This window comes from Panthera onca, chromosome B4, assembly GCF_046562875.1.
Source record: "Panthera onca isolate mPanOnc1 chromosome B4, mPanOnc1 haplotype 2, whole genome shotgun sequence".
Lineage (NCBI taxonomy): Eukaryota > Metazoa > Chordata > Mammalia > Carnivora > Felidae > Panthera > Panthera onca.
Window position 1 is genome coordinate 130500388 of NC_138345.1, and position 14007 is coordinate 130514394.

At 63.9% G+C, this 14007-nt stretch overlaps 1 protein-coding gene across 13 annotated transcripts; it reads left to right on the top strand.

Annotated features, from left to right (window-relative positions):
- Nucleotides 1-2160: 2160 nt before the first annotated feature.
- KCTD17 (potassium channel tetramerization domain containing 17) lies at nt 2161-12776 on the top strand. 13 transcript variants are annotated; one of them, XM_060656415.3, is made up of 8 exons: nt 2162-2463; nt 3611-3719; nt 5926-6017; nt 6830-6925; nt 8690-8815; nt 10153-10212; nt 10421-10956; nt 11877-12066. In XM_060656415.3, exons 1-8 carry the CDS (start codon nt 2206-2208, stop codon nt 11944-11946), a joined length of 1347 nt encoding a protein of 448 aa, XP_060512398.2. In that variant the 5' UTR covers nt 2162-2205; the 3' UTR covers nt 11947-12066. The 13 variants fall into 13 exon arrangements, 12 of the variants coding, with proteins under 12 accessions (XP_060512397.2, XP_078305604.2, XP_060512398.2 ...); XM_060656421.3 differs by having other exon boundaries at nt 2185-2463; nt 10153-10216; nt 10860-10956; XM_060656414.3 differs by having other exon boundaries at nt 2161-2463; nt 10421-11994.
- The last annotated feature ends 1231 nt before the right edge of the window (nt 12777-14007 follow it).

The window sequence follows — 14007 nt, forward strand, 5'->3', positions numbered from 1 at the left end:
GGTGTCCTCATCTGATGACGGGGTTAAGGGCACGGCTTCGGGACTCCGCGGGAGGCAGGATAGCAGGGTGGTTATTGGCTTGGGCTCCAGAACCCACGACGAGACCAGGTTTGGAGGCTGCCTTGCGCTCGGCAGCCAGTTCCAGCACGACCTGTGAAGGCTCACGGTCTGGGAGCCACGGTCTCGTCTTCTGGAGGACGGAGGTGGGAACGGATCGCGTCCTGCTGAGTGACCCTGTGCAAGTCACTCTGTGCCTCCAGTCCTGGGGCAGGTCTGTGGGAGCAGTTTGGGTCTGGCCAGCCCTGGGCTCCTGAGGCATCATCACGCTGAGCCTCAGCTTTCTCAACCTACTCCTCATATGAACTTGTTTCCAACTGGCCCACGCATGGGGCTTTTCCTGTCCTCTTTGGTGGGCGGTCTCCTCCCCTCTCCAGTCCAAGTAATTCTCCAGAGCGCCACACCTGGAGGGACAACTGTCACTTGCCCCACAGGCATGGCAAACACAGGTTGGCCCCAGACTGACCTCTCAGCCCCCTGCTCAACTCAATAGGCTAAAGACCAGGGACTATGCCGGGTGTTTAATAGACATTATACGATTTAATCCTAGGCCGGGTGTTTAATAGACACTATATGATTTAATCTTCATGGCAACGCTCTACGGTAGCAACTATCAGAGTTCCCATTTTGCAAAAGGAAAAACAGGCTCAGAGAGGAAGTTGCTCAAGAGCATGCATTGTAGCAGCAGTGACCGATTCCCTGCCCAGGGGAGGAGATTTCCTCTCAGCACGAAGCCAGGCTGCCCAGTGTGGGGAGCCCTGGGAGGAGGGGGACACTGGGATCACTGAGAGGAGCCTCAGACCCCTCTCCCTTAATCCGGGATCAAGACTCGAGCATCCACTGGGGCGCCTGGGTGGCTCCATCGGTTAAGCGTCTGACTTTGGCCCAGGTCATGATCTCACGGTTTGTGAGTTTGAGCCCCACGTCGGGCTCTGTGCTGACAGCTCAGAGTCTGGAGCCTGCTTCCGATTCTGTGTCTCCCTCTCTCTCTCTCTCTCTCTCTCTCTCTCTGCCCCTCCCCTGCTCATGCTCTGTCTCTCTTTCTCAAAATAAACATTAAAAACATTAAAAAAAAAAAAAAAAGACTCAAGCATCCAGAAGGTGAGAAAGTTAAGGACAGCTTCCCCTTCAGCCCTTGTCCCTCCCTGGTCCCAGAGGACCACCCTGCAGTCCCCTCCCCTCCCCACCCTGCAGTTCCCATGATGGCAACAGTCCCAACTCCAAGTTGTCTGGCTTAGAAGGGGGCGCACACAACCAGTCCCTCTCTCCCTCCCAAATTACAGATGGGAAAGCTGAGACCTTGCCCAGTACCTCGTCCCACAAAAGCCAAGATGAAAACCCAGTTCTCTCGACTTTGATCCAGTGCCCCTTCCACCCTCTTCCCTAGAAACCTTTCCCAAGGAGCACTGACAGCCCAAGGCAGGGGAGCAGGAAAGGGGCCTTGGTGGCAGAAAGGCACCTGGAGCCCACCTGGGTCCTTGCTGGCCTGCCACTCACCAGCCGTGTGAGTCAGAGGGGTCACTTCACATCAGTGTCCTCATCCGTACAATGGGTGCAGTAATACCAACCTCACAGGGCTGCTGAGAGCTTCAGGGCCAAATACAGACATACAAAGCATCTGGAATGTAGTGGGTGGTCAGTCGACTTTAAGCCCAACTATGCTGTCCTCAATTTATGTTGGCAAAGAACCCAGCCTCCCCCCCTTCATCCCCCGCTTCAACAACCCCCCCCCCCAACCCAAAGGGCAGTATGAAAGAATGAAAGAATCTTGGAAAACAGATACAGGTGAGTGCTACAGAATCCTGAGAGCAAACGTTTCTCCCGGTACCAATTGTTTAATAACCCAAACTGGAGCAAGAGAAAACAGTTATCGGAAGAACACGCAGGAGGAAGGAGCACCGATTTGGGGTGGCACTCACTATTGCCCCACTGACCTCGAACTTGACCTTCCCCAAACACGGTGATTTGGCCAAAGAGCTTCTTCTGGAGGCCGGGTCTGCCGGCCGCCCAGGAAGCACCCAGGCGGTGGGATTGGGAGCGCGGGCCCCGCGGACCGCCCCCCCGGCCGCCTCGCCCCGCCCCGTTCGCCTCGCCCTGCCCCGTTCGCCCCGCCCCGCCCCGCCCCGGGCGCGGACTACAGCTCCCGGCATGCCCGGCGCGCGGTACCTGCCCGCCCCCAGCCGCCGCGCCCGGAGGATGCAGACGCCGGGGCGAGCGGGGAGGATGGAGGCCGGGGAGGCAGCGCCGCCGGCGGGGGCGGGCGGCCGCGCGCCGGGCGGCTGGGGCAAGTGGGTGCGGCTCAACGTGGGGGGCACGGTGTTCCTGACCACCCGGCAGACGCTGTGCCGGGAGCAGAAGTCCTTCCTCAGCCGCCTGTGCCAGGGGGAAGAGCTGCAGTCGGACCGGGTGAGGCCCGCGCGGGGGGCGGCCGTCGGGCGGGGTCCTCTGCCCGCCCGAATCCGGGCCGGCCTGGCCGGGAACTCGGCTGCTTTGATTTCCCCAGGGCCCGAGGCAGGAAGAGCTGGTCGGAGGAAGGGAGGAGGGAGAGCGCGGGATGTGCCCATTGTCGTGGCAACGGGACAACGCCGGGCCGCAGCCATTTAGGGCATTCGGACCACCGCCCTGGGCTCCCACCCCAGGAGGCTGGTGGATCGGGACCCTCGCGCTCCTTTGGGGCCTTCCCTCCTACCCAAACGGGACTCCCGCACCGGGGAAGGAGTTGGCTGCGGTGGCTTCCCCAGGGCCCTTTGCGGTGTGGGTGGCCTAGGAGTGCTGCGCGCTGGGTAGAGAAGTCCTGGGGTGCCTTCCGAGCTGGGTTTCATCAGGGAGGAGCCCTGGCCTGTCGGCCACCATTTCTGGGCTCCCATCCCTGCTCTGCTGCAAACTGCCTGCATGACCTTGGGTCGGACCCCTCCCTGCTCCAGGAGCAGCCTCCTCCTGTCTGTAACCAGAGGAGGCTGGTCTGCAGGTGACCTGAAGGGCCCCCTCTCCCTCATTCCCTGACCCTCTGATGCTGTGACCTTGGGCAAGTCTCCTCACCCTTTGACGTGCCTGCTTTCCCTCCGTAGAGTTGTCCAGATGCCCGCCCTGCCTCCCTGCAGGCCGAGCCTGTCCAATGAGATAGCGACTCCTTTGGAAACTTGTAAACATCCAACATCCCCAGAATGACTGGGGATCTGATGGAGATAGTGTAGGGCTGGCTTCAGGGGAACAACCTCTAAGAGGGACAATCACCGAGCCCTACTCTGCGGCAGGTGCTGCTCAGAACTCACCGGATGCTCACCATGACCCCTGGTTATGGGGGAGCGGAGTGAGGCTCAGAGAGGCCCAGTCACTGGCCCCAGGTCACATAGTGAGGAAATGGCAGAGGCAGGACTTGAACCTACGTGGGTCTGACAGCAAAGCCTTTCTGTCCCATCATGCCACTTCATTCCAGGGAAGAGCAGACTCAACGCTCCCTCCCTCCCTCCCTCCAACCATTGCTGGGCCTGAAGTAAGCGGGTGGGTTGGGGGAGGCCTCTCCTCTCACTGCCTGTGCCCCTTATCTCCTTAGGATGAGACTGGGGCCTACCTCATTGACCGTGACCCCACCTACTTTGGGCCCATCCTGAACTTCCTCCGACATGGCAAGCTGGTGCTGGACAAGGACATGGCCGAGGAGGGTGAGTTGGTCCAGGGGGCTGGCCGGGGGGACTGCATCCTACCTAGGCCTGCCCTCTGCAGTCGGCCAGAGCCTTCCGTGGAAGTCCAAAGCCATTTCTCCCAGTCAGGGCTGGGGGGACATTTGATTCCTTCCATGTTTCCCACTTCCTTGTCCCTGACAAGACTGAATCGCAAAGCCTCTGCCTGGACTGAGCCTGGGGGCTGCACCAAGCTGACCAGCCTGAGCTTTGGCCGAGCGCTGTTGGGGAGGTGACGGAGGTGGAGAAGGCAGAAGACAGTGAGGCCGGCAGTGTGTGTTGTGGGCAGGGATGCCCTTTCTCCTGACCTCCTGGGAAGGCAGGTGTGAATAGGGTGGAGACAGGCACCGGAGGAGGCACGGGCTCTCTTTCTGCGGGTGATCCGGTATCTGAGATGCCTGGCAAGGGCTGACAGTCAGCAGGCGGGTGGAGCAGGTGACTCTTCTGCAAATCCAGCAGCCTCTGTGGCACAGCTGGTTGTGGGTGGAGGTGGGGGAGGGGGAGCCAGTTCCCCAGCAGGGGTTTGGTTCTTCCGGGGGCCTAGGGCTGAGGCCCTGTAGATGCCCATGTCCGGCTTCAGCAGATGGCGGGGAAGCCATGCCCGAGCCAATATCCTCTGGGCAAAGCCTCAGCCGGGGGTGGGGGGGCAAGAACTATAAACAGCTCCAAGTCAACTCTTCCTCGGGGCACAAGGCGTGGCTCCGGGTCAGCTGACCCTGCCGGGCCAGCTTGGACATGTCACTTCTCCTTTCTGAGCCTCCACATGTCTATATCAATTAGGGGCGGCGATCTACATCGGGGAGAGCGTGTTTGGGGACAGCAGGTGTCCTGAATCCCAGTGTTTGTACCCTGTGGGTGTTTAGAACAGCCCATCCTTCCTCACGCAGGGCCAACGGTCTCCCCTGCTGACCCCCGTGGGACATGGCGATCTAAAGGCCACGTAGCTCCCCAGTGGGCTGGGGTTTCAAACTCGGAGCCCACGGTAGGCACCAGCCCCTCGGCTTTCGGGCAGCCCCTCAGGGGAGCACAGGTACCCGGGCACGGCTGGGGCCCAGGAACAGGGCCCGCGGGGAGGGGACGTAAACACTGCGTCACCGCCGACATCTGTTTACAGGTGCTGGGTTTCTGCCGGTTCTGCTACTCCCGGCACCTGAGACAGGGCTGGGGCCCCCATCGAGGGCCCCGGAGGATCTGGGACGAGATTTTTCTAGCTGTGGGACACCCGGAAAGTCACTTATCTCTCTGTGCCTCCATGCCCGCGTCTGTGGAGCGGGGTGGCGAGAGCACCCGCCTTCCTGAGCTGCTGTGAGGGCGGAGGGAAGGAATACAAGTATGTCCTTTAGCGCAGCACCTGGCACCAAGGGTCACTGACGCCGTGTTCGTCATCTGTCATGGGCAGGGCTCCCCAAGGCGCACTCAGGCAGCGACACTCGCGGGCCGCCTACTTGGTATTAGGTGCTGTGTAGGCAACCTGGGACAGAGGCTAGATCAGACACGGCCCGGTCCTTGGTGGGGGGGGGGGGGGGGGGGCCGGAGGCCAGTCAAGGAAAGAACCAGAGGGATCCTTGCCCTGTAGGCACTCAGGAGACTCCAAAGGCCTGGGGCCATTCCGCTTGTCGGTGAGACTCTCAGTTCCCTCAGCTGTGTGGGGACAATAATGCCTGCTTCCCTGTGTCCCCAGGGCTCTTGCTGAGTGCCTGAGGGGGCTTTGTAAAGGATTTGGTAGTTGGGACGGACATGTACAAAGATGATGCATCTGTAGTGGGTTCTGAAGTCAGAGGAACTTGAATTTGGATCCCAGCTCTGCCGCTTACCGGCGGTAGAGCCTTGGGCAGCTGCTTCTCTTTCCGGGCCTCGGTTTCCCCCATCGTTCGGTGGGGGCAATGACAGTACCTACTTCTAGCGCTAAGAATTAACTGCAGTAGAGAACGTAACATGCTTAGCACGGTAGCTGGCACTTAGCACGGGCTTCATCGATGGGACTGTGTGATGGGGGGTCAGCCGAGGTCCTTCTTGTTGTGATGTTCTAGGTTCCGGCCCCAGTGAGTCTGCTGCCTCTTGCCAGCCCTGAAGCAGCCCCCAGATGGGGGTGCTGGCGGGTGTGGGTGGGTGTGGGGCAGAAGGGACACGGGGAGAGGAGGGCACGGGGGCAGCCCGAGTGACCCGGGGGCCTCTCTGTCTGTGCCAGGGGTCCTAGAGGAAGCCGAGTTCTACAACATTGGCCCGCTGATCCGCATCATCAAAGACCGGATGGAGGAGAAGGACTATCCCGTCACACAGGTCAGGAGCAGCAAGGCAGCAGGGAGCCAGAGCAGGCTGTGGCGGGAGAGCCAGAGCTGGGGGAGGCGGGAGGAGGGTCGGGAGACGTGGGGAGGCCCAGCCGGCCTGTGACGCGAGGGGCTTGTCCAGCTCCCAGACTGCCCAGCAAAGCCCCAGACGGGGAGAAGGACGCTGGGTTCTGTCCCTGACTCGCCTCTGTTTGCGGTATGAGTGGGCCCCCCACTGAGACCTGCCCCCTCTTCCCTTCCCCACGGCAAAACGGGGTCAGTGTGGAGGCACAGGGGGCCTTGTGGGGGCAATGCAGGATTAGTAAATTGTCCATTTCGTGACATCAGGCAGACCCCTGGGGGCAGAGCGCGAGGCGCTGGGGCTTATGCTTCTGAGCGCCCTGGGCCTGGTCTGGAGGCAGGGCTGGGGGGGCCCCTCTGGCCACCCTGGAGGAGACGTGGGTGGGGGCAGGCGGACGGGTGGCCCCCGGAGATTGAAGGGGGTGAGCTCTGTGGCCTCTCTTCCCCCTCGTACCACCTGTGCTCCCGCTCTGCCACGCTTCGGCTCCGTGACCTTGGGCAAGTCAGAGCCTCTGTGAAGATCCCGTAGCTCGTGGCGTGCGGGGAAGGATGAAGTGAGACCGTGCGTGTCGAGGGCTGGGCGCACGGGGGGGTCCTCAGGACGTGGCTGCCGCCTCCCCACCTTGCACCTGCCCCTCCTTGTCTCCTTAGGGGTGTGCGGTGGGTGGGGGGAGAAGAAGCTGCGGGGGTGACAGGTGCTCGCCCCTCCCCCGGCTGCCCTCCAGGTCACCTCTCTGCCTGCAGGTCCCCCCCAAGCACGTGTACCGCGTGCTGCAGTGCCAGGAGGAGGAGTTGACGCAGATGGTCTCCACCATGTCAGACGGCTGGCGCTTCGAGCAGGTGGGTGGGGGCCACGGGGCCACCCCTGGAACCACCCGGCGTCACGGGGAAGCCCCAGGCTGGGGTTCCCCGGCACGGCCCCCAGCCATCACGCTGAACAAGAGTAGGAAAGGCCACGCTCGGCCGCGGAGTGACCAGAAGGAGAGAGACAGAAGACCCGGGCGGCTTCGGTGGGGGTTCTCCCAGCCCCCGGGGCGTGGTCTCCGCAGGGGCACGGGCGGGTCTCTGGCCCCCAGGCGACAGCTCAGGAGCAAGGGGACGCGATCCCCCCCGTAGGTGAGCGGACCCCACCTGGGGTCGACGCCTCTCGTGACAAGGCCACAGGCGCAGCTTCCGGGTCCCTGCCCGGGACCTGCCGGGTCACAGCCTTGCCACGCCCGGGAAGCCCAAGCGGTGACTTCCCACGAGGACTCACAGGGACCGATGCAGTCAGGAGCAACTTGTCGTGAGTGGTGCCATCCAGGCCACGCAGCTCACGTCACGCGGCTCAGGTTTCCAGAGGAACAGAGCCAGCAAGTTAACCCCACGTCACATTTGTCCTTCGAGAAGGAAGAGGGTTTGGCTGGCTCTGTAGCCGCACCTGCCCACGGCGCCTGGGACGTGGAGGTTGAAGAAGGGAGAAGGCCAGGGCTCCCCGGATGGCCGGGCGGTACGGAGGAATAGCTCCGTCCAGGAGCCAGAGGCCCGGATCTGCCACTTGCAGGCCATGTGACCCTGAGCGAGTCACATCTCCCCTCTGGGCCTCAGTTTCCCATCCTGTGGCGTGGGCCAGTCGTGCTCCCTTTGCAAGACTGTTGGGAAGATTAGAAGCGCCGTGGACAGGGGCGCCTGGGGGGCTCAGTCGGTTGAGCGACCGACTTCGGCTCAGGTCACGATCTCGCGGTTCGTGAGTTCGAGCCCCGCGTCGGGCTCTGTGCGGACAGCTCGGAGCCTGGAGCCTGCTTCCAGATTCCATGCCTCCCTCTCTCTCTCTCTGCCCCTCCCCTGCTTGCACTCTGTCTCTCTCTCTCTCTCAAATATAAATATTGAAAAAGAAAAAAAAGAAGTCCCTGGCCTAGAGTAGAACTCCAGACACCGGAGCCAGGCAGGATCACACAGATTATCAGCATGTCAGTCTCCAAGACTCCGGCGAGGACTCAGGATCCCGGGGTCTAACCCCTGTTCCACTCTTCCTGGCTGGGGGACTTCCTGCAGGTTACTGTCTCTTCAAGCCCCGTTTGCCAGAGGGGCTGATTTTCACTCTGCCTGTTGGGCGAGGGTCCTGGGGGGCCGAATGTCATGCGCAGGGCCTCGTGGTTGTGGTTCTTCCAAGGACCCCGGGACAAAGGTGGGGCTCCGTGGAGCCCCCGGGAACCTCTGGCAATCGCATGGGCTCCCAGAGGCTGAGCAGGCAGCTCAGGGGGCACCGATCGTTTGCCCTCCGGCCTAAGGAGGGGACAGCCTGTTCCACCTCTGCTTCTGAGAATGAACAGAATAGTCTGTGGGGCCCCACCATGCCAACCCTACCCTACAGCTTGGTTCTGGGGCGGCTTCAGCCACGCCTGGGACGGAGGTGGACGATGATCCGCCCATCGTGGCCTCCGCCTGCTTTTAGGCAGCAGCCTCTAGATCTGGGGCTGGGGTGAGCGGTGGGGAACCGCAGAGAGAAGGCGGCGTCCTCCAGGGGTCAGGCCCGGCCCCGCCGAGCCAGGGCGGGTGGCTGTGCAGCTGCCTTTAACCCGGCCTCCCAACCTGTCCTCTTTGTCCCCACGCTCCGCCCCCCAGCTGGTGAACATCGGTTCCTCCTACAACTATGGCAACGAGGACCAGGCTGAGTTCCTGTGCGTGGTGTCCAAGGAGCTCTACACCTCCCCGCACGGGCTGAGCTCTGAGTCCAGCCGCAAAACCAAGGTGAGCCCCCCCACCGCCTCAGCTTCCCCGCCCCCCTTTTCCTCCATCCTCTCCCTGCCCTCCACCCAGCCATCCCTGCTTCTCTCTCCCTCCTGCCGCACACACATAACCAACCACCTGGTCACAGCCAATGCCATCCATCCCATGCCACCCACGGTCCCGTCTGCTCACGCCGGTTACCCAGGCCCAGGCGGGGGGAGAAAGGAGCTAGGATCGTCCCAAGGGCACGGCCAGAGGGGGCCTGGATGCCGTTCGCACGGCGGCCACAGGGCGTACCGAACTAGGGGTTTGGGCACGGTGTGCCGCGCCCTGCGTGACCTTGGACAAGCCCCGGCCCTCCGGTGTGTTCTCTGAGAAGTGAGGGTAGACTATGTCCTCTCTGGTGCCGCCACGCTTAGGGCTTCTGGGATCCAAAATGGCCAGTTTATTTCCCAGAGGTGGGTAAATGTTCCCAGCTGGCCAGGGCCGGGGCAGGGAAGCCAAATCTGTGCATCCTGCCCCTTCCCCGGGCCCCTTCCTCAGGTGCTCTGCAGGGGAGAGGTCAGCAACCCCGGGGGGGGGCCCAGCCACGGGTTCCTGCCCTGGCCTCTGAGGCAGCAAAGCCGGCTGTGGGGAAGGGGGCTGAGCACAGGTCCTGCCGCCTCGAACCCAGAGCCGGTCAGAAGCCTCGAGGGCCTTTGGTGGGGCCAATGGGGCAGGGCAGCAAGCCAGGCCGGGGAAAGAGGGAGACCGTTCCCTCTGGGGGTGAAGGGGGGGTCTGTCCCAGTGCGTCGGAGACTTACGAACCCGAGCTTCCTGTCTGTCTGTCTGCCTCCCCGTCCTGCGACTCCCCCTGCCCACCCCACCACCATCAGGGTCAGTGGCTGGCACTGCCTTGCGAGGGTGCAGAGCAAGCCCGCTGCTCCTGCCTCTCTGCGCCAAAGCCTGGGAGCTTGGGGCGTCGGAACCTGTCGATGGCATCCCCGGGCCTTCCCTGGCCTCGTGTCTACTCTGGGTCAGCCCTCCCGAAGTGAGGCCTTCCCAGGCTCCCCCGGCCGCGCACCCACCCGTTCCTCTTCCAGCCCTCACCCGGCCTTGCGCCCCGTAGTAGCGGCCGGACTGCTCCGTGAGCATCCCCCAGCGGGGGCCCCATCCCGTGCCCTTCCTCCAGGCCCTTCCAGAGCCCCCAGGGGACGGGACAAGACACCCCAGCTTCTCCCTCCTTAAGGTCCCGCCCCCCCCCCGCCCCCGCATCTCGCCCGCCCCGAGAGGGGGCCCACGGGGACAGCCGCCTGCCGGCCCTGGCCCCTCGTTAGTTCTCCACTCTTTCTTCCCTGGGTCCGCCGGCTGGTCCACAGAGCACGGAGGAGCAGCTGGAGGACGAGCGGCGGCAGGAGGTGGAACAGGTGCAGGTGGAGGCAGGTACACAGGAGAAAGGTGCAGCCGCCCCCCGAGGAGAATGATTGCGCATAAAAGCCAGAGCCTCCCGCCCACTGCCCCGCTGGAGCCAGCCGCCGAACCGGGGGGCCGGGGCCTGCGGGCGGGGACGGGCCACCAGGGTCAGCTCAGCCGCGCGCCCGGCGCCTCGCCTGCATAACCATCCCTTCTCTCGCTTTCTCTTTACAGCCCAGTCCTCCCAGGAGCCCGCTAACCTTTTCTCCCTCCCGCCACCGCCGCCTCCTCCGCTTCCCGCGGGAGGCCCCGCCTCATCTTCATCCACCTCTTCCTCCTCCTGGATCTCATCTGCACCCTGCCTCTTCCCTCTCTGCCCCTGTCCGGGTTTCCTCTCTGCCTGCTCACGCCTCCATCCCCGGGCCGCCCCGGCCCCCGCCTCCCGCGCCCTCCACCCAGGCGCCCCGGCCCCCCCGCATCCCAGAGCCTCCCGCCTGCCGCCTCCCGCGCCCCCTCTGGCGCCTGCCGCCTCCCGGCCTGGGGACGAGGGTCGTGGCCGCGTCTCCTTGGCGCCCGCCAGCCCCGCCGGGCACCCCTGAGGCCGGGCCGCCCCGCCCAGCGCCTCCCGTCCTCGCCGCCGCCGCCGCCGCCGCCTCACGTTTCCTCCTTGCAGGTCCCCGTCTGCACCCCTCAGGGCTGAGGCTGCGCTTGCAGCGAGGGCTTCTCCTCCTCGGGGCCCCTCGCCCGCCCCCCCAGAGCCGCCATCCCTGGTTTGTAGCTTGGCGGAGCTGGAGGGCGGGCGGCAGCCAGGAGGGGGCGCGTCTCCTGTCCCCGGACCTGAGCCGGACTTTTCAGCCGACTTTCTCCCCTCACCTGTTTTGGCCTTGGGTGTGAGGCGCGGAGAGAAGAGCCTTAGGGGGCGGGGCCTCTTTGTCATCTGTCCCTCAGCCCCAGAGCCGGGCTGGGAAGGAGGGAGGGGGGAGGGCAGCCAGACGCCTTGGCCTCGCCCCTGCCCATCCAGGAGCCCCTGCATCACAGCCTCGCGGCACTGGGTTCCCCGTCTCTTCCGGGGTGGGAAGGACAGCCGGCCGCACCGGGGCTCCTTTGGCCTACGAGGAGTCAGCCAGAGCTGGCTGGGGATCAGGGCGTCGCGGAAAAAGCCCTGGCCGGGTGCCTCCAAGCCCCCGCTCAGTCATAGCCGCCTGCTCTGTGACCTTGGGCAAGTCACTGTCCCTGTCTCGGCCACAGTTGCCTCTAAAATGGGGATAGGCAGCTGCTGTCTGTCACCTTTTGCCTGAGCCGGCAGGGACCTGACCTTGACCGCCCCACCTTCCCCAGCCAGAGTCACCAAGGCTCTGGCTTCCACGGCAGCCACCACCCAGCCCAGGATGGGGCGTGGGGCTCCCGGATGGGCGAGCTGGGTCCCCTTCCTACTCCCCCTCCTCGGCTCTGAATTCACCTTCTCTGGGCCTCAGCCCCCACCCCCCCTCTTCTGAGAAGGGACCCTGTAACTCACCTACCTCTTTCTCTCTCCCTCTCTTCCCCTCCCCTCCCTCCATTTCAATCTCCTCTCTGCCCTCCCCTGGCCTCGCCTCACCCCTCCTCACTGGCCCCACCCTGTCATTCCTCTCCTGGTGTTCTGACCACCCCCCCACCCGTCCCCCTGCCCCTTCCCCCTCTTATTTTCTAGCTGTTACAAGCCAGAGGCACCCGGATGTGAGGCCCCAGATCACCTCCAGGGACTTGGGGTTCCGATCTGAAATCCTTTATTTTTGTACCACGGGGTGGGGCCCCGGCTCCAGGCGGAGGAAGCACTCTCCCCCCTGCCACTTCTGTCTACACCTGCGGGGCTGTGATCTACCCCTGCCTCTGGGGGCCGGGTGGGGGCCTGCTGGAGCCTCTCAAGGCCTGAGGTGGGCCCTGGGACCCCTGGGCAGAGCCACTGGCCTGTGGCCAAAGTGTGGCGCTGTCCAGCTGTGTTTCCCACGCCGCCATGGTCCCTCCCCCGGGTCCCCCAGCTGCATGAATGAGACCCTCCCTCCTGACCCAGTCACATCTCCTCCCTGAGCCTTAGTTTCCCCATCTGTCCAGTGGGTTCTCTCTCCCCACCGCCACCTACCTCACAGGGTTGTTGTGAGGTTGACAAAGAGGAGCAGGGTCCCAGAAAGCCCTCGGGGAGTGTACAAAGCACCAGGCAGAGGGTGGCCCTCCCTTCGCCCTTCCCTCAGAGGGGGAAGGATCTGCTCAGCCCCACATGGAGATTCAGGTATTGGTGGAACGAAGGGGGTGGGGGTCGGCCCTGTCGAAGGAAGGGGGAGGGGGACTCAGCCTCCTCCCTGGCTGCTCCCACCACCCTGTGCCCTGCTGGGTGCCGAGGGCCCCCCACCCCCGCCAGGAGGGGGCGGGCAGGGGCTCCGCAGGGGCAGTGCAGGCAGGGGCAGTGCAGCCGGCAGGAACCAGTGAGAAGGGAAAGGGGGCCGCTCCTCCCTTTGCCCTGGGGAGAGTCTGGGGGCAGCAGGGGCTGAGCAAGGGGCCCCTCCTGCGTTGATGATCTCCCAGGCTGTGCCCAACCCCACCATGTAATAAAACCTGAAGAAACAGCCACGGGGCTGCCTCCCTCTCTTCCTCTGGGCCGCTTTTGGGGATGGGGCTAACCTCAAGGTCGGATAAATGACTCAAAGGTAACGGGGCTTTTTCTTAACGGGCCCTGCCCTGTGGTCACTCTTCTGTGTGTATGGGGAGTGGGGGAGGGAGGTCACGGCTGCATCCTCCGCCCAGTGGCCCAACGGCAAGGTCACCAGCTCTGCCTTGCTGGGAGAACGTTGGCACGTGCCTGCCCCTCTCTGGGCCTCAGTTTCCTCATCTGTAAGGTAAAGGGTTGGACCAGGTGACTCGCAAGGCCCAGCCCCTGGAGCCAGGCAGGTCTCTTCCTGCCTCCAGCTAGGGATGCTGAGGGGGCAGGGGGTTGCTGAAATCAGGATAGCAGCCCCCCCCCCCCCCACTTCCCAGCCTCACCCTACCGTTCCCATGGCCCTTTGCTTCACAGCCTCTGCTGCGTCCTAACCCCCAGGGTGCCCCCTCTGCATCCTGCTGTGACTTCTCTTGGTCCCCTCCACACCTCGCCATTGCTGTCACCCTTCTGTTGCCAGTCTCAGAAAATATAAACACCCAGGCACCTGCTCTGAGCCCGCCCGCCTGCAGGACCCTGGGCTTCTCTTTCCTGCCCAGCAGGGCCTCCCACCCCACCCTGCCCCACCCTGGCCAAGCCCTGCTAAGTCTCCACCTTGCTCCCCTGCCCCGGCATCCCTGCAAATCCTTGCAAAACAGGGGGCCCCTAGGCAGAGGCCTTGCCTGGGGCCAGGCGAGGCTCCCCCCCGCCCCTCCACTCAGGCCAGGGGGGGCCCTCACCACTCCCCTTGGGGCACCTGGCTAGCCGAACTGACCTCACATTTTGTGTCCTGCTTTGCAGAACCGTCCCCAGGAGGCTTGTTAAAAGAACAGACCGTCCAGCCCGCCCCCATCCCCATTCTAAGACCGGGGTGGGACCCACAAATGTCTATCTCAGCAGGGCCCCCAACACTGTGTCTGGCCGGGCCTGTGGGAAGCCTGAGAGGCTAGGGGCTGGAATGCTTTAACATCCTCCACCCCCCCACCCCGGACCTGGAGCTGTCCCCCTAGGGTCTGCTCTGCCCTCTCGTCCTGCAGGCGGGCCCAGCAGGCAAGAGATCGCCTGCACGGGCCTCTGGACTAGCAGGCCGTAGCCAAAGCACCAGAGGTCCTCTCTGACCGCTGCCGCTTGGTCGCTAAGGCTCCGTCCTCCC

What these genes read in the sequence shown, in the direction of transcription:
- KCTD17 (XM_060656414.3), top strand. Translation starts at nt 2,206, where the DNA reads ATGCCCGGCGCGCGGTACCTGCCCGCCCCCAGCCGCCGCGCCCGGAGG. An exon ending in AAGAGCTGCAGTCGGACCGG is followed by an intron (nt 2,464 to 3,610) that starts GTGAGGCCCGCG and finishes TTATCTCCTTAG; the next exon opens with GATGAGACTGGGGCCTACCT. An exon ending in AGTCCAGCCGCAAAACCAAG is followed by an intron (nt 8,816 to 10,152) that starts GTGAGCCCCCCC and finishes GCTGGTCCACAG; the next exon opens with AGCACGGAGGAGCAGCTGGA.